The 25,883-nt window shown below is 42.6% G+C and overlaps 1 protein-coding gene across 4 annotated transcripts in view; it reads right to left on the minus strand.

Annotated features, from left to right (window-relative positions):
- NDEL1 (nudE neurodevelopment protein 1 like 1) overlaps nucleotides 1-25,883 on the minus strand; it is a 66,748-nt gene that overhangs the window by 1,082 nt on the left and 39,783 nt on the right. For 2 of the 4 annotated variants that reach the window (XM_054709469.1, XM_008153469.3), the window contains exons 6-9: nucleotides 22,395-22,568; nucleotides 17,838-17,929; nucleotides 13,454-13,605; nucleotides 4,847-6,046 (exon numbers count right to left, since the gene is read on the minus strand). In XM_054709469.1, the coding sequence (XP_054565444.1) occupies nucleotides 5,953-6,046; nucleotides 13,454-13,605; nucleotides 17,838-17,929; nucleotides 22,395-22,568 (512 nt within the window). In that variant the 3' untranslated portion in view covers nucleotides 4,847-5,952. Of the gene's footprint in view, nucleotides 1-4,846; nucleotides 6,047-9,787; nucleotides 9,823-13,453; nucleotides 13,606-17,837; nucleotides 17,930-22,394; nucleotides 22,569-25,883 lie in introns of those variants that run through there. The other 2 variants (XM_028128306.2, XM_054709470.1) reach the window with 2 other exon arrangements.

The following is a 25,883-nucleotide window of genomic DNA, read 5'->3' on the forward strand; positions in this document are numbered from 1 at the left end:
GCCCCTGCCTCCTGAAACCAATGTGGGAAGAAAGAGCTCAAAGTTGTCAACCACCACTTCCTGTCCCACCCTCGCCCCCTTACAAAACCCACGCCGGAACAGGCCATAGGCTGGGATCTAGAAAGTTCCAGGCAGGTCTGAGAGGGAAGCCTGTGACCGAGACCTAAAGGGAGTCCCACCCACAGTCGGTTTCTAGTCCCTGGGAAGTGACATCTATGCCAAAGTCTGAGCACCTGCTAGAACGCTGTGCCCTGTGCCAGCTGTCAGGACCAGACGGGGCGGCCCACTTCCCACTGGAGCCTCATATCATTTGGGAACCTAGCAAATCTTGTGACGTGTCTCATACCATTGTCAGAAATTTAACGTGAAACTATCAACAAGGGTAATGGGCATGATGCCAGTTTTCAAAGACCATGTTAACTAGAATTCCAGTACCCGTGTACCACACACAAAAGCGTGACCATGTCCTCCACCCTTCCCAAGACTACAATTTCATGTTTGACTCATTGCAACACAGGTCTATTCGTTTTTTCAAAATAGCCCCCAATAATGGACTTCATCCCCGCTGACTGGATGTCATGACGCCTCATTCAAGATGTAAAGTGGCATCTATTAAACTCGTGTCTGACAAGCATCCAAGCAGAGCCCCGCCTCCTTCAAAATGCCATACTGCACAGGCCCTGAGACACCGTGTTCTCCCGTGTGAACTCGTGCGTCTCACAAGTGCCACCAGTAGGTGGCAGCTGTGATGTGGTCAGAGGAAGGTCAGGAAAACCCAAGCATCAGATCCTGCAGAATGGGTATGAGCAGCCTTGAAGAAAATTCCGGACCCTTCAACAGAACATCTTTTCAGAAACACTGCCTCACCAGCGCTCACCATGACCCAGAGGACCATACTGCTTGGAAAACGGCAAGGACAACTCCGTCAAAAGTGGGTCACAATGTGGAGTTTTAGCAATGTCTCACATTTTCCTTTTTGTATATGAATTAAGTGTGATATGATGAAAATCTGTCTAAAATCTAAAAGAACTCTCAATAAATATAAGAAGTCAAAAATGATAAGCATTTGCACAGTTCCATTGGCACATTTTTCTTAATGGTTCACAAAATAAGGTGCCTTGTAATTGCCGGTTTGAGATTCTGTGAACTAGTGTGCGCTTCTCCCACGGCTGGCGCTGGGGTGGAGCCTGGGGGAATCCGTTTTAAAATGCGCTCACTGGTCACCCCGCAGCCAGGGAGCCTCTGCTCTGAGCTACTAGCTCAAGTCTCAGAACTTAGCACAGGTCTTCAGGCCAATTAGGTAATGAAATAAAGTCAGTCTCACTACTTCAATTTTTAAAACATGAATTTGGGGCAACTTTACCTAAAAACTAGAAGCCTCAATTAGTAAACTGTTTGCATCTTTTTAATTTCACTTCTGATTTTTTAAAGCTGTAATTAGTATGTTCATTTTTTCCCGTCGGTGATTTCCGTTCCTATGCGTAGCACATCTGCACACTCAGCTTTCCGGTGGCTCTAAGGAATCCTGCACAGCTGACAGTCACCCTGACCATTCCCCATCAGACACTGCCACTCCCACTACTGAGATTGACTCTACTTGTTCTTACTACCATGAGACGTTATCCCTAACGTAGAAAGAGCTTTTATAGCTTATGTAAGATTCAAGACTTACAGAAAATAATTTAGTGACACCAGAAATGTAGGGGTGTATTTCCTAAAGTCTAGATGACGGTGGGATTCGCTGGGATTTTTTCCTAGTTAAAACAATCTCCTTTTTTAAACCAGAAAAACAGTGTTTCCCAGTTCCATCATGTACTGACAGGGAGCAACAGGGCCCTAGCTCATTTGGACGACACTCATCTGACTGTTTATCCAAGCTGTGCCAGGCCTCCATCAGCAACCACAACCAGGTGGGACCTCCGCATTTTAATAGGCAGCAGTCAAACTTGACACCTGATTACAAACTCCCCAAAAGTAAACAAGCTAACTTCCTATTCAGTTGCATCTTGTTTCGCTTGGTGCAGGCTTCAGAGCTGACAGACAATTAACGTAACTGCAAACTGTAACCCACATGGCACAAATCCACCTGGTCCCCAAAAACCAGCGTTATACGCTTTGCTCTGTTCTCTCATTTGCCTCTTCACATGTGCTATCTTATCAAGGGAGTCTGTTAAACTAATACTTACTCCAGATTATTGTTTTTCCTTAACATTTAAAAAAAGGCTACTGTGTTCCCATAGAGCCTATTTTTAGTAGTCATAGGACCAGTTTTCAGATAAGATGCTTTAAGTCATAGGAATATTTACAAAAATGCCTCCTCCCTACTCCCATTTTTAAGAATGAAACAAGTAACATCTACATTTTGAAGGTCAAGCTAGCACTTCTCAATTTGTTTCAACATTTGGGGCAAAAATAGAGAGAAAAATCCTTGAAGTAAATGTTGGAAGGAGCAAAAGGCTCCTCAAGCATCTTCTAATCTAGGCAAAAAGAGAAAACTGACTGCTTGGACCATCCCCTTTCTGGGCTCAGTCCCACCAGCAGCCGGACTGGCGGTTTGTGCTGGCCAGGCAGGACAGATGTGGCTTTAGCAAGATGCTCTCTAAAGCTGAGGCTCCACCCCCGGACACCTCCCCTGCCCCAGAGGTACCATTTCCCCCTTGGCTCTCAGAGATGTTAATGGCACTTTTGCAACAGCTACTGAGAGCGGCACAGTCAATACTCAACAAGAACAGGACTGGAAGAGGAGGGGTGGGTGAGTCACATTCCTCCTGCTGCAAAGGCTGTGCCTGCCCCACACATTTCCAAGCAGCTCATCTCCTGAGGCATAAGACAGAGTCAGGGCAACGAGGACTCACGTCTGGAAAAGGGGAGAACACAGCAGAAAACAGAGCTCATTTCCAGCCCTGGCTTTGCTATGAACTAGCTCAGTGGTCAGCGAACTCATTAGTCAACAGAGAGGCAAACCGCGGCGCCGCAGTTTGCCGACCACTGAACTAGCTGTGTGAGTTCAGGCCAGTCACTTAACACTCGGGCCCGCCTTCCCTTCTGTAAACGGAGGTAAACCAGCTCACCCTCCTCTCAGGTTGCCTGTATCTCATTCTCACATGCCCAGCTTTGGCTTCTGGACCTCAGCTGAGTTGGTTGGGTACAGTTTCTACCACTCTGGGTTGAAAGGAAGTGGAGCACTCACTCCTCCTCTCATGCATTTCAGGAGCGAGGGATGGGACCAGGTGGAGAGAGAACAGTATCTGGAGGCAAGAGGACTCACCACCTGGAAGATTCACCCCCTCCAAGCAGGGAGACCACCCGTGGATCCAGCTCAGGGGAGGGATCACTCCTAAAAGTTTCAGTGAGGGCCGGGCAGACCTAGGCATAGGGCGGCCGCAGGAAGAGAGCCTACTCAGAGGCAGGGGGCTGCTAGGCAATCTTTAGCTAGAAGGGCAGACAGAATGTGGTGGCTTTCGTGCCAGCAGCAAATGTTCTAGCTGAGCATTTAAGCAAATCATCCAAACTGCTGAAAATGAGGCCAGGGGAGTCATCCAGCTTTCCCGTGGGTCATATGCCCAGGGCAGCTGTAGCTGTAACAAAACAAAACTACATGGGGGGTCTGCTCTTCAAAGGACTGGAGAAGCCAGCAGCGTGCTTCTGACCTTTCACGGACCTGGCCCTTGCTCTCCTGGACCCGAAGCAGAGATGATGTCCGGGGATGACACTGGGCCTCTGCAGCCAGGGCCTCCCCTGCCACCATCTGACAGACCATCTGGATGGGATGATTCCAGGGGTGCTCACCCAAGAAGGAACCGGGAAATCACTGGGGAGCCAAGGATGACAACTCAGGGCTCCAGAACTCATCCCTGCTTTAACCAGAGTAGCTCTGCTTTTTATGTGTTAGATCTGGGGTTCCTGCGTAAACAAAGGTCTGGCTAAATGTTTCAGCCTCTGATCTAGGCCAATCGCTCCAATGATTGGAAAGAAGCTGCGAGTTGCCGCCCATCAGGAAGAGGCTTGAAGTTTTCTGTTCGCCTGCTCCACCAGCACAACTGGGCACAGCACACACCCCCCTGGAAACATCTCTCGGTGAGGCAGCTCACAGCAAAACCTCCAGGAACGAACAGAAGATATTCCTGCCCACATATTAGCAGACAGAAGTAAGTTTTTTAATGTATCCTCCTTAAAGTTTAGTATTCCCTTAGGAACTTGATTCACTTACTTTTCACTTTCTTCGTTTTAAAACTACACACCATCCTAGTTTTGCTCTTTGTTATAAGCAATGTTCAGAACATGATACATTCGTACCGACTCCTACGTCTGTACATTTCTTAAGTCCAGTCACCTATGTCTTGCAAACATCTGGCACCTCCTCTCACTTGCCAACATCACCCTGAAGGATAAGGAGAAAAGCCCAGACCCGAGTAACCTCTACTCCCAGGACACCACACACACATGACAGGCAGCACAGCGAAGGAAGGACCAGCTCCTGGCTCCATCGTGGTTATCCTGTGACCTAGCGAGCGGCCTCGCTCAAAGTCCAGGTCCTCCCTCCCGGTTTGCATGAGGCGCTGGGCCATCTCAGGCTGCCCCACCGGAGACTCAGCTTCGAGGACGGGCCTGAGCACACCTGCTTGTGCATCAGACTTCTCCGGAGACTGCCTGAACTGCCTTTGCCCACTCCAAGCTGCTGTCCACCCACATGTCCCATGTCGGAACAGAAGCGACATCTGAAACTGGCTTTGTAACTCCAGCTCTTCTCTCACAGGATGGCGGGAACCCAATAAAAGCAACCTTGATACTTTTTTGTGTGAAATTTATTGTTTCCACATTAAAAGATTTTTTGGAGGGGAAGTACTTTCTCTTTTTTTTTTTTTTAACCACATGATGATTCTATACAGTTGCCCAGAGTAGGACACCATCATAAGTCATTAACATGCCGTATGAATTCTGAATAAATAAAAGCTACAAAGCCCAAGTTATATACAAATATCTTGGGCAATAATGTTTACAAACCTATGTACAAAAAAAACAAATGTAAACAGTAGATGCAGCATGAGAGTAATCAAAGGATGCACAGGGACAACCACCGGGGTCAGTCTGCCCCCCAGGAGCTGGCATCAGCCAGTGCCCGGAATCGGGCCGCTCAGTCCTCCCTAACACCACTGGAGAGGCCCGCAGAAGACAAAACAAAAAAGCTGTGAAGCTGTCATTTCACTGAAGGACCAGAAAGCTGGCAAGGAGGTTGCCACCACCTCCACCCCTCGTCTGAGACACACGGAGGAGAAGACGCACAGAGGCCCAGCTCTGTTTGTCCCAGGCCCATAGGCTCCTGCTCTGGGAGGCCAGGCTATGGAATGCTCACTGCTGAAGTAAAGTCAGAAGGTGCAGTAATGAGACTTGAGAACTCAGTGGTCCTAGAGTAATGAGACTATGTTCCCTAAGTAGATGACCTTCCTGACTGTCAGCCAGCAGCAGGCCCAGGCTGTGTGGGGTGGAGCTGGGGACAACACATGATCATGAGCACAAAGGTGCTTGGGTGGGAGCTCAGGAGAGCACACATTGACCTGATTTGGGAGAGCATGTCTAAAAGATTTGCAATGTCCTAATACAACTAAATCCTATCAGTACAGCAGGGTGGGGCTATGAGGCAGGTGTGATGAATGGGTACTTCTGCATCCAGTGACCAAGTAATACATGTATGTATCACTTTGTGACCCACAAAAGTGCAATCATGTGAAACCAACGGCACTACGGCGAGAAGAGAAAATAGCCAGTATTGATATCGCGCAGTCCTGGGGCTGGGCAGGGCCCAGCAGCCACCACTGCATGCAGCCTGCCCTCTCTCTGCCAGCCCTGGGGAGGCAGACAGAGCCATGGGCTGGGCCCAGGCACCGAAGGGTGAGGCGTGGGTGTCCTGGGTTGTTGCAGGAGGGCAGGAGCCCCCATTTGGAAGCTGGGCACTCACACACTGAGAGGCAGCATACCTGGTGCCGACGAGGGGCGCGAGGAGCCCAGACCAGGAGGAGGAGGAGCTGGGTCAAAGCCGTTTACTGCCCTGTGGGGTGACGGAGCAGAGAAGGGAAGGGGAAGAGAAAGAGAGACTGTCATTTAAAACCACTTGACACACATATAAATTCATTTGCTCTCTGAACTATCCCTCTTCCCGGCCCACAGCAGACCCGACAGCCTGGGGAAGAGTGGCTGCCTCGAGCACCAGGTGGTCAGACTGAGAACTCAGTGGTCCACGGTAATGAGACCACGGGCAGCTTCCTCACAGCAGCCACTGCAGCCACAACCCTGACTTTTTCCCCATAAGCAGATCTAAAAGTCCACCAATAACTAAATGGTACAACTAAGTGATAAAATAGTATACTACCATTAAAAATCCATTTCCCCAGCTCGACCAGCATGACTCAGTGGTTGAGTATCAACCTATAAACCAGGAGATCATGGTTTGATTCCCGATCAGGGCACATGCCCAGGTTGTGGGTTTGATCCCTAGCGTGGGGAGTGCAGGAGGCAGCTGATCAATGATTCTCTCTTACCATCGATGTTTCTCTCTCTCTCTCTCTCTCTCTCTCTCTCTCTGTCCCTTCCTCTCTGAAATCAATGAAAATATTTTTAAAATCCATTTCCATAGTTCTTTAATAGCATAGAAAAATATTCAGAATGTAATTAATGGTGAGTAGAAAAAGGTTACCAAACTGTGTATGTTCAATGATGTGAAGAAAAAGAAAAAGTATAAGTAGTATATATTCTAAATTCTAGACTATAGATAGGCATTACTATCTGTGTGGCTAATTCTAGAATGTGTGGAGATACTCACACATACATACATCCATACAAACACACACATATACACACACATACACACACACACACACACATATGTACATAAAATCATATATATTGTAGAAAGAAAATTTAACAATAGTTACTTTTCTTCCCTCTGGGTTATGGGTAAATTTCGTTTACTAATTTATTCTTTTTTATTGTTTTCCAAATCTCCTGCAATATACATGAATATCTTAATGAAGGGGGAAAAGTAACTTTTTTACATTGTTAAGCAAGTAAAGCCAGCTGGGGAGGCTTCTCTGCAGACTCATGAGCAGCCAGCCCAGCACAGGAGTGTACAAGGAGGGCCGCCCACCTCAGCCCCGCCCATCTGGCAGCACAGCCGCGGGAAGCAGTGAGGGGTGAGTGCAAGGCCTGGAACCTCTCTCAGGAAGCCACTTCAGCCTCTCCATCCTGGAAAACTTCCTAGGAGAGTGTCCCACTAGCAATCTGGGAAATACAGCGAATTGCAAAAGGCCGCACGCAGCACATTGCCCACCACTGCCCCCCCCTCCACTCATCAGAGGGGTCTAGGGAGTTGAGACTCATTCTTACAAAAATGCACACACATTCCCCACAAAGGTAAGTGCTACATACACTGAAGAGGTGAGTGTAATCTCAGAAACAGGCATGCAAAGAGACTTGACAAATGACCCCTCGCTACTCTGAAGAAACAGTTAATGCCTGAAGAAATAACCTGAGTCCAGATTTCGAGTTTGAAGTCAAGCTACCCACACAGAACCACAAGGCTCTACGAGTCGTTTCTCCCTGCTGTACATTTTCCTACTTCAGAGATGCATACCCAGGATCCCCGTGTTCTGTTTAGGGTTAGGGGAAGCCTGATATCTGAGCCTCGTCGTATGTGAAAACTTGAAATCATCCCTCCTATTCTCCCAAGGCTGTCTGCCTGTGCCTCCTCTGGGGGCAGGGGCCCCATCCTAAATGCCACTGTAGCCCTCACATAATAAGCCCAGCTGTCACTTGTCTGACTAGTCCAGAGCCACCAATGCCCGCTTCTCCTCAAAGCCTCACAAACCTCAGCTTTAAACAGGTGAACACCACATTCTGCAGGCTGTACTACAGACAGCCCCAAATCTCAGCAGAGAGGGAGCACTGCGGGCGCCAGGAAGAACCCAGCACCTGTTCCACAGGGGTGTGCAAAAGCAGCGACCATAAGGATGGCTCCATGTGCAGGCTTAGGGCTGAGATTTGGCATTTTCAAATTAGACGAATCTTGCCGAAACCGGTTTGGCTCAGTGGATAGAGCGTCGGCCTGTGGACTGAAGGGTCCCAGGTTCGATTCCGGTCAAGGGCATGTACCTTGGTTGCTGGCACATCCCTGGTGGGGGGGTGTGCAGGAGGCAGCTGGTCGATGTTTCTCTCTCATCGATGTTTCTAGCTCTCTATCCCTCTCCCTTCCTCTCTGTAAAAAAATCAATAAAATATATATTTTTTTAAAAAAATTAGACGGATCTTTAAAGAACATAAAGTTCATCCCCATTGTTGTATTGCTCAAAAAACCAAAGCAGGAGAAGGTCCAGCCATTCACCTGAGTTCACCTATAAGCCCGTCCAGGCCATTCTCCCTTCCCAGCATCCTCCTGGCCAGAGGAGACCTGACAGCCCTCAGTGAGCAACCACTTTGGTGCTCCCAACGCAAGTCGGCTCTAATGGGAAAATAAGCAGTGCGATCAGAATACTAAAGGACAAGAAACTGGGCAAGTCGCTCTCAGTATGAATGGGAATGGAAATTCTGATTTGCAAGTTGGACAGAATAAAGAGAGAATAACAATCTGTGGGGGCTTCACCTAGCACTTCTTTCCTGAGCCAAGAAGTGGGAAGCAGAAGACCAGAGGGAGAGAAGCTGACCCTAGAGGTAGGATTGTGTCTGGTGAGGCACCTTCAGGAACTGCAAAGCTGTGAAATGGGGAAAGAAACCTCCATATTCATATCTGGTTTCAGGAAGCAGCAAAAGAGCTGAAAGGAAATGTCCGTCCCAGTGGACACCAAAGAAATGAAAGGAAAGAGAGCAGGCAGGGGTGGAGACACAGATCTTGGGAATCATCATGTGAAAAGGGTTACAGAAGCTATGAAATTTCATGGCCTTACCACCAAAATCTAGTTAAAGAGTCTGAAAAATAGAGATTTCAGCTGAGAAAAGAAACTAAAGTGAGGTGTAAAATGGCAACAGAAGTGAAAAGGGCACCTTTATAAGCTAGTCAGGACGACAATAAATAGAACACAACAGTGATGAAGTATGGACACTAAATCCGTCCAAGCAGCACAGTGGAGGACACCTGAGAGGGCAGCAGAGAAAAGCCTGAGAGGGGCCAGCGCTCACGCAGGAGGCAGCACACACATTCTAGACCCGTCTTCCCCGTTAGATGGTCCATGGGAGCCAGCACGGCTCAGCCAGCTCGAGACCTTGCCCCAGGCTCTACAAACTGAAATGTGCCTTCCTGAAAACTGAGAAGAAAGGCAGATCTTATACACCTCTCTGAATCTCATTCCAATGTACTCTGGGAAACAGGAATGAGTGCAGAGGTGAGAGTCCCCCACCAGCAACGCTCCGTAATCGTTAGTGCCAACGATCCGTAATCGTTAGAAAAAACAAGACACACTGGGTAACAGGAAGAACCACAGTCCCACAAAGACATTCAAATATGGTCCCAGGGCCTGCCAGTTACCCTCAGCCCCCACTCCAGAGTCCTGAGCACTCGAGGGCCTGCTATTCACAACTGCCCCAGCACCACATCAACTCATCAGTTTGGTTTTGCACAGCTGAACCAATAATGGTGTACAGTCGAGTCAAACAGGAACTTGAAGGCTCACTTATGGGCTGTAAGTAGGTTAAAGCAGAGTCATCCCCATGCAGTTAGTGAAACCAGTTTGTTAATGGGTCTCCCACCACACACCATGATTGAAAAAGAATAAAAAATAGCACAGCAAACAAATTCAGTTACCCATGAACAACGTGGGAAATATGACTTTTTCTTGCCTAATAAAAAAAAGGAAAAAACATTAAACAGCAATGCAAATACTATTTTCATGATCATGGTATCTCCCCTGCCAGGTAAGTATGCAAATACTATTTTCATACCGTACCCTAAAATTAGGGTATGCCCACCTACCTACACATAGCCCAAAAGAAATCTGACTGGCTTAAAAAATTAAGGTACGTGATACATTGGAAACTAAATAAACGCTATGAAGAAAAAAAGAATATTTTTGAGAGAATTTAGATGATTATACTGACACAAGAATTTGTATCTTTTCAGATGAGTGATACTAAGGGCTCCTAGTGGTTGGAAGAAGCAGAGCAACACCTGGGAAGTAGGTCCAGCGAGCCATACGTTAGGAACTTGCAGAGGTGAACACAGACTAGATAAAAATCCTGATTCCAAGAAGCCCTCAAATAACCAGAACTTACAGGATATTTTCAAGACCTGTAAAGTAAATGTAATAGTAAGGTATAGTGTTTTCTGTAGTAAGGCCTCACTGCGCCTGAAGATTTTGAGAGGTGAGAGGGCGGGGTGTATACATATGTTCACATACATGCACACACACACACACACTGACTGTGATTACCCTCCCCAAACAATGCTCCTCCAGGACCCAGGAGTGCCAGTCAAACTAATGCAGGTGCTCCAGACACACCGCTCAGGAGCGAGAGGTAGAGCAGGCACACTCTGGAGCCCAGACTTCAAAATGAAGAGCCTTTCTCACACTGGACTACAAGCTGCAGTCTGTAAGAACTGGCATTTCTTCTTTTAACCTGACATTTAATCATGGAGCAGAGTCAGGATACTTCCCCCATTTCTCGCGCAGCTGGTAAATACCACCCTGGTTTTTATCCAGCCAATAGGTCTGCAGGAAGGAAGGCCAGAGGTTTAAGGAAGCCAGAATCAAAGTAAAGCAGCAAGGAAGTAAGAACACAGCAAAACCCCACAAGAGTTATAGGAATATGGCAACTAGACAAATGCAACTCAAGCAACAGGTTAATATTTGATTGTGTATAAGCAATCTATTTATCATATAAACTAAATACTTGAGGAAAGACCAACCCACAAAAGCATATTGAATTCTTAATAGAAACAATAGTTAAAAATGTGTACCATTTAAACCAAAACTAAATATCCTCTGCAACTTTCCACCAGGAAGTACATTTCCAGGTGCAGTGCAGGAATAAAGCCTGCACAGCATCTAAGATGCTTCTCAGAGGGCAGGAGGCGGGGCTCCATACAGTGCCCAAGGCCCACTCCTGGTTCCAGGTTACCTGAATCCTCCGCATCTACCTAAGAATGGGTTCACCTCTGGGCAATTCTGCCTCAGGGGTCAAGTGAAAGCCAGTCTCTAACGAAGACCGGAGCAGTGAGCCTGAACTGACTGTTATTCCTCCTTCGTCATGACTATTCTAAGGACTTTCTACATGCAAAGCTCTCTGTCCAACTAACCCATTTCTGGTCCATGCCTATTCTCACATCATAAGGTGCCCAAGGCAAGAAATATGATTCCAGGTAGAGACTAATAACTACTCTACTGGAGGTAATTACAGGTTACAGAAAAAATAATTAGGCACCCCTAAACTTTCCCTGTATTGTTTGGGATAAATGGCAACTTAATGTCAAAAATGACCTTACATGTCCTTCTGCACGAAGCCGCGGCAGCAGGGGCCAAAGGCAGAGAGGGTTAGAGGCAATCAGGCAGGCAGAGTGGTTAGGTGCGATCAGGCAGGCAAGCAGAGGGGTTGGAGCAATCAGGCAGGCAGGCAGAGTGGTTAGGGGCGATAAGGCAGACAGGCTAGTGGTTAGGGGTGATCAGGCAGGCAGGCAGGCCAGCGGTTAGGAGCCAGCGGTCCCGGATTTCGAGAGAGTGCAGGCCAGGCTGAGGGACACACACCGCCCCCTACCCACGCACGGGGCACGAAATTTGTATAAAAATCTAGTTATTGTATAAAAATGAGCATTCCTCAAGGTTGCCTGAAACTCCTAAACCTGAGGAATATTAATTTTATACTTACTCCCCCTGAGGAATCCCAATGGTTAAAATAAAGTTCTGATTTATATATTGATATTTTAGAATGTTCTCCTTAACGAAATATGTATACTTCAAGGTAGAATCTCTAAAGGAAGAGAGAGAAAACAGAGCACTCCGCTCCACAGGGTGGATAGCAGGAAGCTTTTTAGAGTGGACTGTGTACCAAATCAGGCCCTCCAGAAAAATGCGACAGTTACATAGGAAAGCAGAACATGCAAGCTCCTTTAAGAAATTGTGAAAATTTCTGGAGTTGCATCTGTGTTACTTTCAGAGGACAAGAATGAGCAGCCTCTATGACTCAAATCAGAGACAGTGCCAAGGGAAGGTGCTGCCTCAGTTGTTCTAATAACAGCTACCTTGGGTGACATGGTCAGCACCCCCAGACCACAGATCTTAACTATTTAACTAGTTCCCTAAATTAAGGTACACGCATAAAAGAGTATAACTGTACAATGTTTTATTTTTTTTAATTGAGGTAGAGCAGTATGTACTGACATGAAGATACTGGCAATATAAATCATGATAGGCATGTTGAAGGATATTTAAAGTATAATCCCATAAATCTTAAAAGCTTATAGAAGATACATAAAATATTATTTTACATGCCTAGAAATAACTGTAAGGATGTAAAAATAGTGTAAAAACAAAAAATATTTACTTTTTATTTTGTGTACTTCTGCACCAATTGAAATTTTTTTTGCATTAAAGATATATCAGGCCCCAGCTGGTTTGGCTCAGTGGATAGAGTGTCGGCCTGCGTATTAAAGGGTCCCGGTTTGATTCCAATCAACGGCACACGCCCAGTTGATCCATAGTGGGGGGCATGCAGGAGGCAGCCAAGCAATGATTCGATCCATAGTGGGAGGCATGCAGGAGGCAGCCAAGCAATGATTCTCTCTCATCATTGATGTTTCTATCTCTCTCTCCCTCTCCCTTCCTCTCTGAAATCAATAAAAAATTAAAAAAGGGATGTATCATGGCTTCAATCCTAACACAATTTTTTTAAATTCTCAATTCCCCAAAAACCATCTTCACATCATACAAAATTTGTATCTCCTAAACTATATTTGATCCAGTGGTTTTATATTTTTCTAAAATCTTCAGGCAGAACGTTTGTTGCAGAGTTTGCATATATACATGAGTAGTGTTCTCTTCTACCCTTAACAAACATGGGGTTGGGGGATGTGCAAAAGCAGGTTTACAGTTGTGAATATGCAAAACACAGTTTGTTCTTGTATTATTACTGTCCATACAAACAACCATAAACCTACTTTTGCCCATTCTGTACTTGCCAGAAAAGTCTACGAGCCTGTAAGTGCCTTGAGAACAAGGACTATATCACGGGCAGAGCCTAGCACTGCTGCCTTCCAAGAGTCTGCTTCCAGGACAGACGCTTCAGAGTCAGGGTTCCCAGGGCAACAGACTCCATGGGGACAGAAGACAGCAACAGATTTCATGTCCCGTGAGATCTGAATGGTAACAGGCTTCAGGTAGATTTGTCAAACTGAGTTTATCTTTTCAAAGCTTGAATAAGCTCACTTAATAACATGTAACTTTAATACTTGAAATTATTTAAAACTTCCAAAACTTACCCTTTGTCGAAGAAAGACGTATGCCCTGATCTAGAGAACTTTGTGCCGTTGCTATTCATCACCCCGCAGTTAACATTCCCTGAAATATAGGATTTTCGTGATGCTTGGTCCTTTGCAAAATTCCTGCAAGCTGCTAATTTGGATTCTAAAGCCTACAAAAGAAAGAAGGAATGATTTGGTTGTCAAAACAGTAGCTGCACATAAAAATCTGCATTTCAAACCATTTCTATTTTGATACTCAAACTTTACTCTCTCAGTTGATACTGGTGGCTACTTAAGCCAGAATCAATCACCTTTCTAGCAGTCAAAGGAAATGTTCATGCTGACCCCCTTTCTAATGAGCTCAGAATCTTTTACTTATTCCTCTCAGTGTTACTGAGGGATACAAATATCCTCACTTACATAAGAAAATGTGGCACAAGCAGACCAAGACAGACCCCAGGTCTCTTGACCCCATCCATTATGTCTTTCTGAGTTTTGTTAGTTGGCTAGTTAGAGGTGGATGTGTATGGAGGAGGGCTGTTTTAGGAGCAAATGCATAAAGAATGCAAAAATATCACTTGGGAATTTTTAAAGCAGCCAATTATTTCTACAGCATTTCAATTTAGTTATTTCTAATGCATTAAAATGGATAAGAGCATTTACAATACTTCACATGACGTTAAAAACTATTCTACTTCTTAGAACACAGTTAAATGTCTGATACCCTTTGTCTATAATTAAATAATTCACCTGAAAATGACACCAGACCTTTAGAGCATTTACCTCTAAATTGGGTGCCTTTCTTGGCACCTGGCACCTGCCAGGCTCTACAAACAGATGACTTGAAGAGAACAGGACTTCCTCCTCTATTCCCATCACACACAGATATCACCAACTCCCTTTCCCCATAAACACTCTGACCAACTCAAACCCCTCTCCCTGACAAAAAAAAAAAAAAAGGAGAAGGGCAAAAAACAGTCCATTCCTATTATCCATAATACTAAGGGACTAGGGAAGCATAAGTAAATTAAATTCACGAATAACATATGCACTCTAAAAATCCTCCCCCCATAATTTTAATACAAGCTGTTAACAGAAACGAAAACAAACGTGTTCTCTTCTCCTTTCCTATAACAAAAGTACAATTACCTATAAAATAAGAAAAAACAGAAGAGAGGTAGTGACCTTGTAGGACAAACTGTACATAAGCATTATTTCAGCAACTTGTTAAATGTACACATACACAGTAAAAACTGAGAGCCACTAAGCTCCTATGTTCAAGACACTCATTCATTCCTTCAAATATGTGCTAAGCACCTATCATACAGAGGGCACAAGTTGTATCTGAGACGTCAAGGAGACATCCAAGTGCAAGTACTGGGGTCTGGCACTTAAGTGAATAAAGTGGCTTAGATACCAAGATTTAGAAGATATATACACCAGGAAGTAGACAAAATCATAGTTGTGAATAAGATCAGAAAATTAAGGACAGAGCTCTGAATAAAATCAACAATGAGAGGGTGGACAGATTAACAACTAACAAATGACAAAGAGGAATGGGCAGGAAGACAGGAAGCAGACATGACACTGCATCAGAGGAGCAGAGGAAAGAAGGCATTCCAATTATTGTGCAGTGAGCAGGGGCAGAGCCGAGACAAGGACATCTGGGGAAGTGTGTATACAGTCAAAAACGCTAACAATAGCCCCAGCCAGTTTTGCTCATGGTTAGAGCACTGGCCCTCAAACTAAAGGGCCACGGGTTCAATTCCAGTCAAGGGCACATACCTCGGTTGCAAGCTCAATCCCCACCCAAGGTCAGCGTGCAGGAGACAACCAACCGATGTGTCTCTCTCATCTTGTTTCACTCTCTCTCTCCCCCCCTCCCTTCCACTCTCTCTAAAAGTCAATGGAAAAAAATATCCGTGGGTGAGGATTAACAAAAAACAAAGCAAATAAAAACTGCTAATAATAAATGGAGACATGCTTTCAAAAACCTTGGCTGTAAAGGAAGAATTAGAATAATGGCTAAAGAGAGATATAGGGTAAAAAGAAAGAATAGTTGCTTTTATTTTTGCTTTCTAAGATTTAAAAAAGTATGCATATAATATCTAATATATAAATATTATACATACATATTAACATATATAGAGTAAAAAGGTGAAGATACAGAAGACATAAAGATGACAAGGCTAGAAGGAATGGGATCCAAAGCATAGAGGGACAAAATTAGCCAGGAGCACGAATATGATACCTCTACCACTGAAATAAAAAGGAAGAAGAGCTATAAACAGAGGTAACAGAATAATAAAAGAAGAGAAGAAAACAAAACTTCAAATCAGATGGCCTTGATTTCTCAGTGGAAGAGGATGCAAGAGTGGGGATGTGGCTTCCAAGTAGTTCTAGTCAATAGACAAAGGAGCACAAAGAAGCAGAAAACGAAATATTCATAGAAGCATGCCAGGAGCTGGCGGATAAGCAGACCAAAGTTTTATGACATCTTGGAAGACAGGTAAACAGGTAAACCATGCACGGACTCCAAGTTCAACTTTAATGCACCATTTCTGAATAATTTACTTTGGTACTAAAACAAAATAAACAAGAACAAAGAAAGATGACAACTTAGGGTCCAGAAATAGACAGTGCTGACCCAAGAGTATATAATGAAGAGAAATTCAAGGACAACGGTGGTGCAGCAGCCCTATAAGCATATCAGAGCTTTCAGCAAAGAGTGAGGGTAAGAAGCTGGGAGGTATGAGATATTGCAAAGAGTGCATTTTTTCTATCTACAAAAATAAAGGGTAATTAGAAAGACCAGGAAAAAAGAAAAAGGCATACAAGTCAGCTCTCACACAATACAAAAAAATCTGGTATGATTCTGAGTAAGTGATAAAGAACAAAATGCTTGAACCATCTGTTGAACAATATGAATAAAATGACCCAAGAGCCAGCTGTCCTCTATGATTATACAGTAGCACACATGGGCATGATACTATAGATGCTATTGACTTAATTTTCAATCTTCAGAACTAACTAATGGAGAGTAAAAGAAGGTACAAAGACAGACACACACACACACACACACACACACACACACACACACACGAGTTGCAATATAATCTAATAAATTCAGAAATAGAGGTTTTATATTTAAAATTACAAAAAACACTAACAGCAAAAAATAAAAACTGCGAGAATGTGATTTAAAGTCCTCATCTTTTTGCTTAAAATTGTTTAGTCAAGATACAGAAAAATAAAGCTATTTTCACAAGTTACAGAGGTAATTAACATAACTCTTACAACAAATTGGATAAAAATGGTTATCTTAGAAGTAAGGAAAAACTATGTACTGTATGAATGACTTGTGCACATTACTATTTACAGTAACTTTAAATTGCAGTTTAGAGTGAATCTGATGGTTAAAATAATTCCATAAGCTAGAAAAGGTAAACATAGGACCCTGTATCTTGGCCTCCCATTTCTTCTTCAAAGAAAGTATAATACAATTACTTTTTTCAGAAAGTGTCTTACACACAAAAAATAAGTAAAGGAGTGGTGGATAGTGGAAAGTTTCAGGGGTAGATTACTGAAAAGAGAGATTAAAGTCACTAAGGGAAATAAGAAAAGCTTAAATCCCCACAATTGTATTATTGTTTCCAGTGATCTGGATGAAGGAAAGGATAAGTCCCATTTCTTGACTGATCCAGACTGCAGGTCTCCTCCATGGCCAAAACACCATGCTAAACAGTAACAGAGTAAACCATCTGTGGGATCACATATGAATAGGAACAAAGTTAAAGCAAGAGAGTGCTAAAAAACAGAGTACTACTCTCTTGATAAGGTCAAAGAGTATTATAGAGTAAAAACTGAATAAGCGCCTGGCCTGTATGGCTCAGTGGTTGAGCATCAATCTATGAACCAGGAGGTCACAGTTCAATTCCCATCAGGGCCCATGCCTGGGTTGCGAGCTCGATCCCTAGTGTGGGGCATGCAGGAGGCAGCCGATCAATGTTTCGTTCTCACACTGGTGTTTCCCCTTCCTATCTCTCTAAAATCAATTTTTAAAAAGCTTAAAAAAAAAAAAAAAGACATACAGCAGGAAGTATTTTAGAAAAAAATGGAGGACTTGTGGTCTTTTAGAAACAGGCATGGGGAACACGCAGAATTCTCAGTGGAAACTTAGGAGGTCAGCACGCTGGGCCTTCTACAGAGACACCAGGAAGCCCAAGCCCTGGAGGTGATTATCTGGACTAGCCTCAGCTGATCACTGGATGCTTTTGCTTCTCAGCTTAATTACAGCCTTTACCACAGGAAGGTGTGCTTTTTTCTTCCCTGACTTCAAATTCAGAAATAATTCAATACCTTTGCAATTGAAACACCTAGTGATAAATAATTGAATGCTTACCCCTACTTTCCGTAAGAGATCCCCCACAATGTTTAGTGCTGATATCCTAGCTGAAGGAGTCAGTGGACTGGTACCAAAACCGTTTGGTATAGCTACAGAAAAATAAAACACAAGTAATTATACATGCAATTTGGGTTTTGTTGTTATTGCAAAACAGTACACATTCAACGTAAAAAAATCAATATAGTATTCCAAACTACAGATAAAGTGGATATTCCATAAGTATGTTTAACAGTTCTACAACTGATGAGTATTTAGATTACATCCAATTTTACATCATTACAAATAATGCTAAAAGGACATATATCCTTAAAACATCCAGATGAGTATTTCTGAAGAAGAGATTCCTAAAAATAGAACTGCTGGGTCAGAGAATATGCTATGCCCATTTCTTTCACCTTAACAGATACTGACTGCCAAAATGCTCACTAAAAAGATTATGTCAATGTCAGCAATTTGTACGGAGGTGTTGTCAATAATATTAGACATCTTTTTATGCCAATTTGATAGTCATTTTAAGTTTTATTTCCTTCATAACTAGTCATTTGAATCTCTTCCAGAAATTACCTGCTTATCCTTTGCATTTTTCTCCTACTGGGTTGTATTTCCTTTAATCAATTTGCAAGGGGACAACAATTATAGCTATTCACCCTTTCTCTTATATGTCGTATTTCTCAGAGTGACATTTATCTTTTAAGCTTTGTGTTTTGAGGAGAAAGCCTTTGGATCCCTTACCTCAGTATTATAAAAAGTGTTCCCCATATTTTTTCCTAATGGTTTCCTAAAAATTTTTTTGCACTTAGATCATTTAACTCATCAAATATTTACATTTTTCCCTCCAAATGGTTAGCCAATTAGTGAAAAAGTACTAAAATAGTTTTAGCACTTGAAATTGTACTAAAACCATATACTGAATTCCCTATATATTTCAAGCTCCATTACATTATTAGTCAACTAATGCTGCTTTAGTTATTATAGTATTAAAATAAATGTTGGTATCTTGAAGGTCAAAGCCTCTTTTTGTTAATAACCTATTTCAAACTTTTCTTGGCTATTCTTTTTTTTTTTAATATATTTTTATTGCTTTCAGAGAGGAAGGGAGAGGAAGGGAGAGGAAGGGAGTGATAGAAACATCAATGATGAGAGAGAATCATCGATCAACTGCCTCCTGCATGCCCCACACTGGGGACTGAGCCCGCAACCCAGGCATATGCTCCAACTGGGAATCGAACCATGACCTCTGGGCTCATAGGTCCAGGCTCAACTACTGAGCCACGCTGGCTGGGCTTTTGGCTATTCTTACATATTTACTCTTCAAGACTAACTTTAAAATCAACTTGACAACTTAAAAAAAATTCTAAGACTCTTATTAAAAAATTAAATTATTGATTGATTTGGGGAGAATAGATATTACAAAAAAATTAAGTTTTCCCATTCAGAATTATAGTATTGAGCATGCTATTCATGCTCTTCTTCCATGCCCTTCAGCAAAAGTTTCCAATTGTGCACATTTCTCCAATTTATTTTTGACATAAATAGCATAATGTTTAAGAGCTCTTAAGTGGAACTGCTAGATACAAATCCATTTGATACCTGTGTGACCTTGAGTAAGTTACCCATATGCAAAAGAAGCTAATAATTAACTTACCTCATAGAGTTGTTATGAAGTTTAAACTAGTTAACATGTTTTTAAAATGCCTAGCACAGTAAGTACTTAATAAATGTTAGCTATTATTTTTTGTTTTCCTGAGTGCTGATCGGCATGTAGAATGCTTTTGCAGCTGCTGCTGCTGTTTACCATCCTGTCCTTTAGAATGTAATCTCACTGACTTGTCTTATTCATCACTATACTCCCAGAATCTAGAATATGTGTGGCACATAATAGGTGTTCAATGTGATATAAATAATCTACTAGACTTTCCTTGGCAGGGATTTCTGAATCTCAGCTTTCCCTATTCTCCTCAAATTTTGTACTTTAGGTATTATATCTGTGCTTTAATGATAAACTGTATTAAATGCCTTTTGGAAACAGGCATTGTATCAAAACAATGCAATTTAAAACAGACCATTTCAGCACTAGCTGGTTTGGCTCAGTGAATAGAGCATCGGCCTGCAGACTAAAGAGTCCTGGGTTCGAATCCAGTCACGGGCACATGCCCAGGTTGTGGGTGTGATCCCCAGTAGGGGGGGCGTGCAGGATGCAGCCAATCAATGGTTCTCTTTCATAATTGATGTTTCTCCCTCCCTTCTTCTCTGAAATCAATAAAAAAAAATTTTTTTTAAAAAACAGACCATTTCACAGAGATGTTCTTCAACCTTGTCACTGATTTCTCTAACCTCCTGCTTCTATGTCTATGCTGATCTCGTCATAAAACTGCCATGATCCAGTATACAGCAGCTTTTAGGTGAGTTTACACTGTCAGTTCCAGTCTAAAAGTGTGTCTATTTGGACAAGATTGCTGCCTTTGGGTTGACCTATCTTAATTCTGTGCCAGAGTAAACTCAACGTCCTACTGATACTCCCTCACCCCAAGTTCTTACATGAAAAATCTAATGAGCTGTAAAAGAATGTACACCTCCCTCTGGGTGTTACCTTGATTTCAGCTCCTGATTATTCTGATCAATACTCAAAAAGTTTTCAGAACTCATCTGCATAATTCTAATGAGTAAAAGCAAACCTTTGTTAATTTTCAAATGTCACTAATTCTGAGGGCCTCAAATACACAAGCACCATTCTGAAAAATGAACAGTGAAAGCTTTTGAGGACTGCTATAACCTACATACTACCGGCTCTATGCCCTCAGCAGGACACTCAACACATACTAGTACAATTAGTAACACCTTTTGATTATTCAGCATTTTCACATACCTTATCTAATTTTAACTCATAAGAATAGATGAATTATCTATTCAAGTACTACTGAGCACTTGGAATATGACTAATACAACCAAAAACTGATTTTTAAATTTTAATTCATATTAAATTAGTAAAAATTTAAATTTAGTCACATACGGGTAGTGGCTTCTGTATTGGACAGCAAAGATTTAGAGAGCTTACTACACTAATTGCCCAGACAGAAAATCTTATCATCTCACTATGAAAAATATAATCCTGTATTTAAAAAAGGGGCAGGAAGATCCTTCCATAGGGGAGTGGGAGTAGCTGAAATATGATCTGCAAGCTGCAAAACACTAAATCTGAACTGAGAGCTTCAGGGTTCTATTCTAGTGGCTACTAAATGGCTTTTCTGCTTCTCAGAATTAAAAAACACATTGGCTGATGGCAAAAAGAATATTCTCTATGTACTACTCAACAGTTACTCTGAATCTTACTTATGACATTCAGCATGCAGCTACAGAGGCATGTAATAGAATGGACATGCCTATCCAAGCCAATGGTACTCGAGTCTGGTAACTTGAGTCTCTATATATCCCATGTATAATTCTCAAATGTTAGCATAAAGGCTTCTAGTCTACCCATGATATGTTAAGTGGCAAAAGCAAGAAATAAAACTGGACTTAAATATGATCCCAAAAAAATGGGTGTAACAAGGTAGGCACAAACACAAATAAGCATACACACAATAAGAAAAAATCGAAAGTGCTAAGAGTAGTTAACTTTAAACGGTGAGATTACAGATGGTTTTTATTTTCTTTTTGTTTTTCTGTTTTTAAAATCTTCTGCATGAATATACATTACTGCTATAATTAAAAAAATAAACTTTCTTTAAAAACTTTCCAACTTTTCAAAATCTCAGTTTATTTTTTTTCTTTTCTTTTTATTTTTTTTCCAATTTTTTTTATTAAGGTATTATATGTGTACATATCTTACCATTCCCCCCCCCCACCCCACTCCCATATATGCCCTCACCCCCCAGAGTTTTGCGTCCATTGGTTATGTTTATATGCATGCATACAAGTCCTTTGGTTGATCTCTTATCTTCCCCACCTCTCCCTAACCTTCCTGCTATAATTTGACAGACTGTTTGATGCTTTACTGCCTCTGTATCTATCTTTTTGTTCAAGTTTATAATGTTCAAAATCTCAGTTTATTAAGATTTTGTCTTAAACCTAGCCAGCATTCTCATTGTTTCCTATGGCTGAGTAGCTTAGGAAAATAATTCCTTCTTCTTCACACAGATTTAACGAACTTTTAAACTGAAATTTTGCTTAAACTTTAGCAACTACTGCTTCATCAGCAAATCCCCTAAATTGATAATCCACCATAGTTGCAAAAAGAAGACAGACCTAGCCCATGTGGCTCAATGGTATGAGCATCGTATTCACATCTAAGGGTTGCAGGTTCGATTCCCGGTCAAGGAGATGTACCTGAGCTGCAGGTTTAATCCCTGGCCCCAGGTTGAGCCTAGCAGGAGGCAACCCATAAGAGGCAACCAAACAATGTCTCTCATCTCTCTCTCTCTCTCCCTCCCACCTCCCTCCCCATTCCCTTCCACTCTCTCTAAAAAATTAATGGAAAAAATATCCTCAGGTGAAGATTAACAATGACAAAAAAAAAAAAGAATAGCAAGAAACAAAAGAAAAGACATTACAAACCTTTTGGTGAAGGAAAACTGTTCTCTGTTCCTTTGCCAACAGGAGTTGCTGGCAAAGAAAGTGACGCCTGGACAGCAGAATCCATCTTTTCACAATCTAGAGTTGGAGAACTGGGAGCCGACTTTCTGGTTACTTCCTGTTGTCTTTCCCGAACTGCTAGTTCTTGTCTTAAATCTGTAAAACGTAGCAAAGGTAGTAATACTCACTAAAGAAAACAAATATATATAGCAAAGTCACATCTAAAATGAAATAAAGACTTCCTTCCTAAATTATTATTTCTCAACATGAATTTCCTTTTTAACAATTATTTCTAGGGGAATAAACATGACAACCCTACTGTCTAAATGATGTTTCTTTTATAATATTTATTTTTTTTTAAATTTTGAGAGAGAGATGAAAGGAGAAAGGGAGGGGGAGAGAGAGGGGGGAGGGAAAGAGAGAGAGAAAGAGAGGAGAGAAACATCAATTCTTGTATGTGCCTTGACTGGGGATCAAACCCACAACCTTGGCATATCGGGATAATACTATAACCAAATGCGCCATCTGGCCAGGGTTAAATGATCTTTTAGAATTGAAAAATGCTATAACTTAAGAAATCTGTTATCTATGCCCATATGCAAAAACGGAATAGAACAGGCAACCAATCGATGTTCCTTTCTCTTTCTCTCTCTCTCTCTCTCTCTCTCTCTCTCTCTCTCTCTCTCTCTCTCTCTCTCAGCATGTCCTTGGGTGAGGATTTTAAAAAAACCATGTATATGACACAAAATTATTCTTTACCAACTCATTTGATTTGATTTTGAAACTAGAGGCCTGATGCACGAAATTCATGCAAGGGGCTCGGCCCTTGTAGCCCTGACTTCATCCAGAAGGATATCCAGGAGGTCATTCCACTGTTCGGTCTAATTAGCATATTAGCTCTTTATTATATAGGATGATTTTTTGCGAAAATCAATAAAATGCATTTTTATAATTTTAAATGGGTTGGTATTGTTCATTGTCACTATGACATATCTTGTTTTAGAAAAGAAGTAGTCAAAATAGTTGCAATATTTTTCTTGCATTCAAAGTTGAATTTTCAACCCAAAATTAATATCTTCTTTTCCAGTTATGCAACAGACCTACAGAATATTTGCTTATGTTAAAAAAAGGATACAAAGTCATCCCACTTCTGGATACATATCCAAACGAATTCAAACCAAGATCTCAAAGACATATTTGCACATCCATGTTCAATGCAGCATTATTCAAAATAGCCAAGAGGTGGAAGCAACCCAAGTGTCTGTCCACAGATAAATGGATCAAAAAGTGTGGTATATATACAAGGGAATATTATTCAGCCTTATAACAAAAGGAAATTTTATCACATGCCACAACATGGATGAACCTTTAGAATATTATGCAAAGTGAAATAAAGCAAGCACAAAAGACAAACATTGTGTGATTTCACTTATATGAGGTATTTAAAGTAGTCACACTCATAGCTAGCAACAGAAAGAAGAAATGTGATTGCAAAGGGCTGGGAAGAAAGGGAAACGGGGATTTGTTGTTCAATGGGTATAGTTTCAATTTTGCAGCATAAAAAAAATCCTAGCCATCTGTTGCATAACAATGTGGATATAGTTAACATTACTGAACTGTATACTTAAAAATGGTTAGGATGGTAAATTTTAGCCGTGGCCATTGTGGATCAGTTGATTGGAGTATCTGTCCGTACACCAAAAAGTCCAGGGTTCGATTCCCAGTCAAGGCACATGTCTACGTTCCAGGTTCGATTCCTATCAGGGCAAGTTCGGGAGGCAGCACATCAGTGTTTCTCTCTCTCTCTCTCTCTCTCCCACTCTGTCCCTTTCTCTAAAAATCAATGAACATGTCCTCGGGTGAAGCTAAAAATATATATATATATGTGGTAAATTGTATGTGTTTTAACCACAATTATCTATAATAATAAAAGGGTAATATGCTAATTAGACCAGATGTCATTCCAGACAAAGCTGGGGCCAGAGGGTAGCCCAGGTCCCGGGTGCCAGAGGGAAGCTGGTGCCGGCAGCCAGGGGAAGGAAGGCCTACTCTTTCATGAATTTCGTGCATCGGGCCTCTAGTAAACAAATAAAACAGAGTTAATCCTCTCTAATAAAAGAGTAATGTGGAAATTAACCATCACTCTGCTACATAAGACATGCCCACCAGCCAAGCCATGCCCACCAGCCAATCAGGGCGAGTATGCAAATTAACCCAACCAAGATGGCTACCAAAAGGGAGGCTTGGGTTTCCCTGGCAACAGAGGAAGCCACGCTTTCCACACACTCTGGCAGGCCCAGGCCTCCACTCAAGGATACAAAGTTTCAATTATAGAAGGTAAACAAATCCAAACAGAAATGGCGGCAGGAGGCTTGGCTCCACTCCAGGCTACAAAGTTTTAATTGTAGAAGATAAATAAAATCCAGATACCAGGGCCTCTGCTTGGGTCGCCAGGGACGTGGCTGGCCTGCAAAGCACCACAGGCCCCTCGCCCAGGCCTCTCCATGCCCCAAGGGAACCCCACCCTAATCCAGGACACCCTTTAGGGCAAACCAGCTGGTCCCCACCCATGCACCAGGCCTCTATCCTATCTAATAAAAGAGTAATATGCAGATTGACCATCACTCCAACACACAAGATCAAGATAGCTGCCCCTATGTGGTCAAAGATCCTGCCCCCATGTGGACACAAGATGGCCACCACAAGATGGCCAGCAGGGGAGGGCAATTGGGAGGGACCAGGCCTGCAAGGGAAGGCAGTTGAGAGGGACCAGGCCTGCAAGGGAGGGCAGTTGGAGGCAATCAACCCTGCAGAGGAGGGCAGTTAGGGGTGACCAGGCCGGCAGAGGAGGCAAGTTGGGGGCAAACAAGCTGGCAGGGGAGCAGTTAGACATCAATCAGGCTGGCATGGGAGTGGTTAGGGGGTGATCAGGCTGGCAGGCAGAAGCGGTTAGGGGAAATCAGGAAGGCAGGCAGGCGAGCAGTTGGGAGCCAGCAGTCTTGGATTGTCAGAGTGATGTCCGTTGGGATCGGGCCTAAACGGGCAGTCAGACATCCCTCGAGGGGTCCCAGATTGGAAAGGGTGCAAGCTGGGCTGAGGGACACACCCCCCGCCCCTGTGCATGAGATATATAGATATAAATATATAGGTATGTATACTCATGGAAAAGACTGGAAAGAAACACACCAAACTGCTAGTGGGTTCTATCAAGATAAATGGATTGGCATTGATTTTTATTTTCTTCTTTTTAATATTTTGCATACTACAATGCATTTTAAAAAGGGGGGGAGGGAAGGAGAATTTTAAAGTACATATATTCATTAGACATGCAATATATAAACAGCAATGTACACGTTATTATGTGCATAACGAAATTATTTAGGTAGAAGGAAAAACCCAAACTAAGCAAGCAGTATATGCACAGTGGTAGTGATTAAGGCTTTGGAAAACAAACCATGGTTTGAATTCCAA

Source organism: Eptesicus fuscus, chromosome 20, assembly GCF_027574615.1.
Source record: "Eptesicus fuscus isolate TK198812 chromosome 20, DD_ASM_mEF_20220401, whole genome shotgun sequence".
In the NCBI taxonomy this organism is placed as follows: Eukaryota; Metazoa; Chordata; class Mammalia; order Chiroptera; family Vespertilionidae; genus Eptesicus; species Eptesicus fuscus.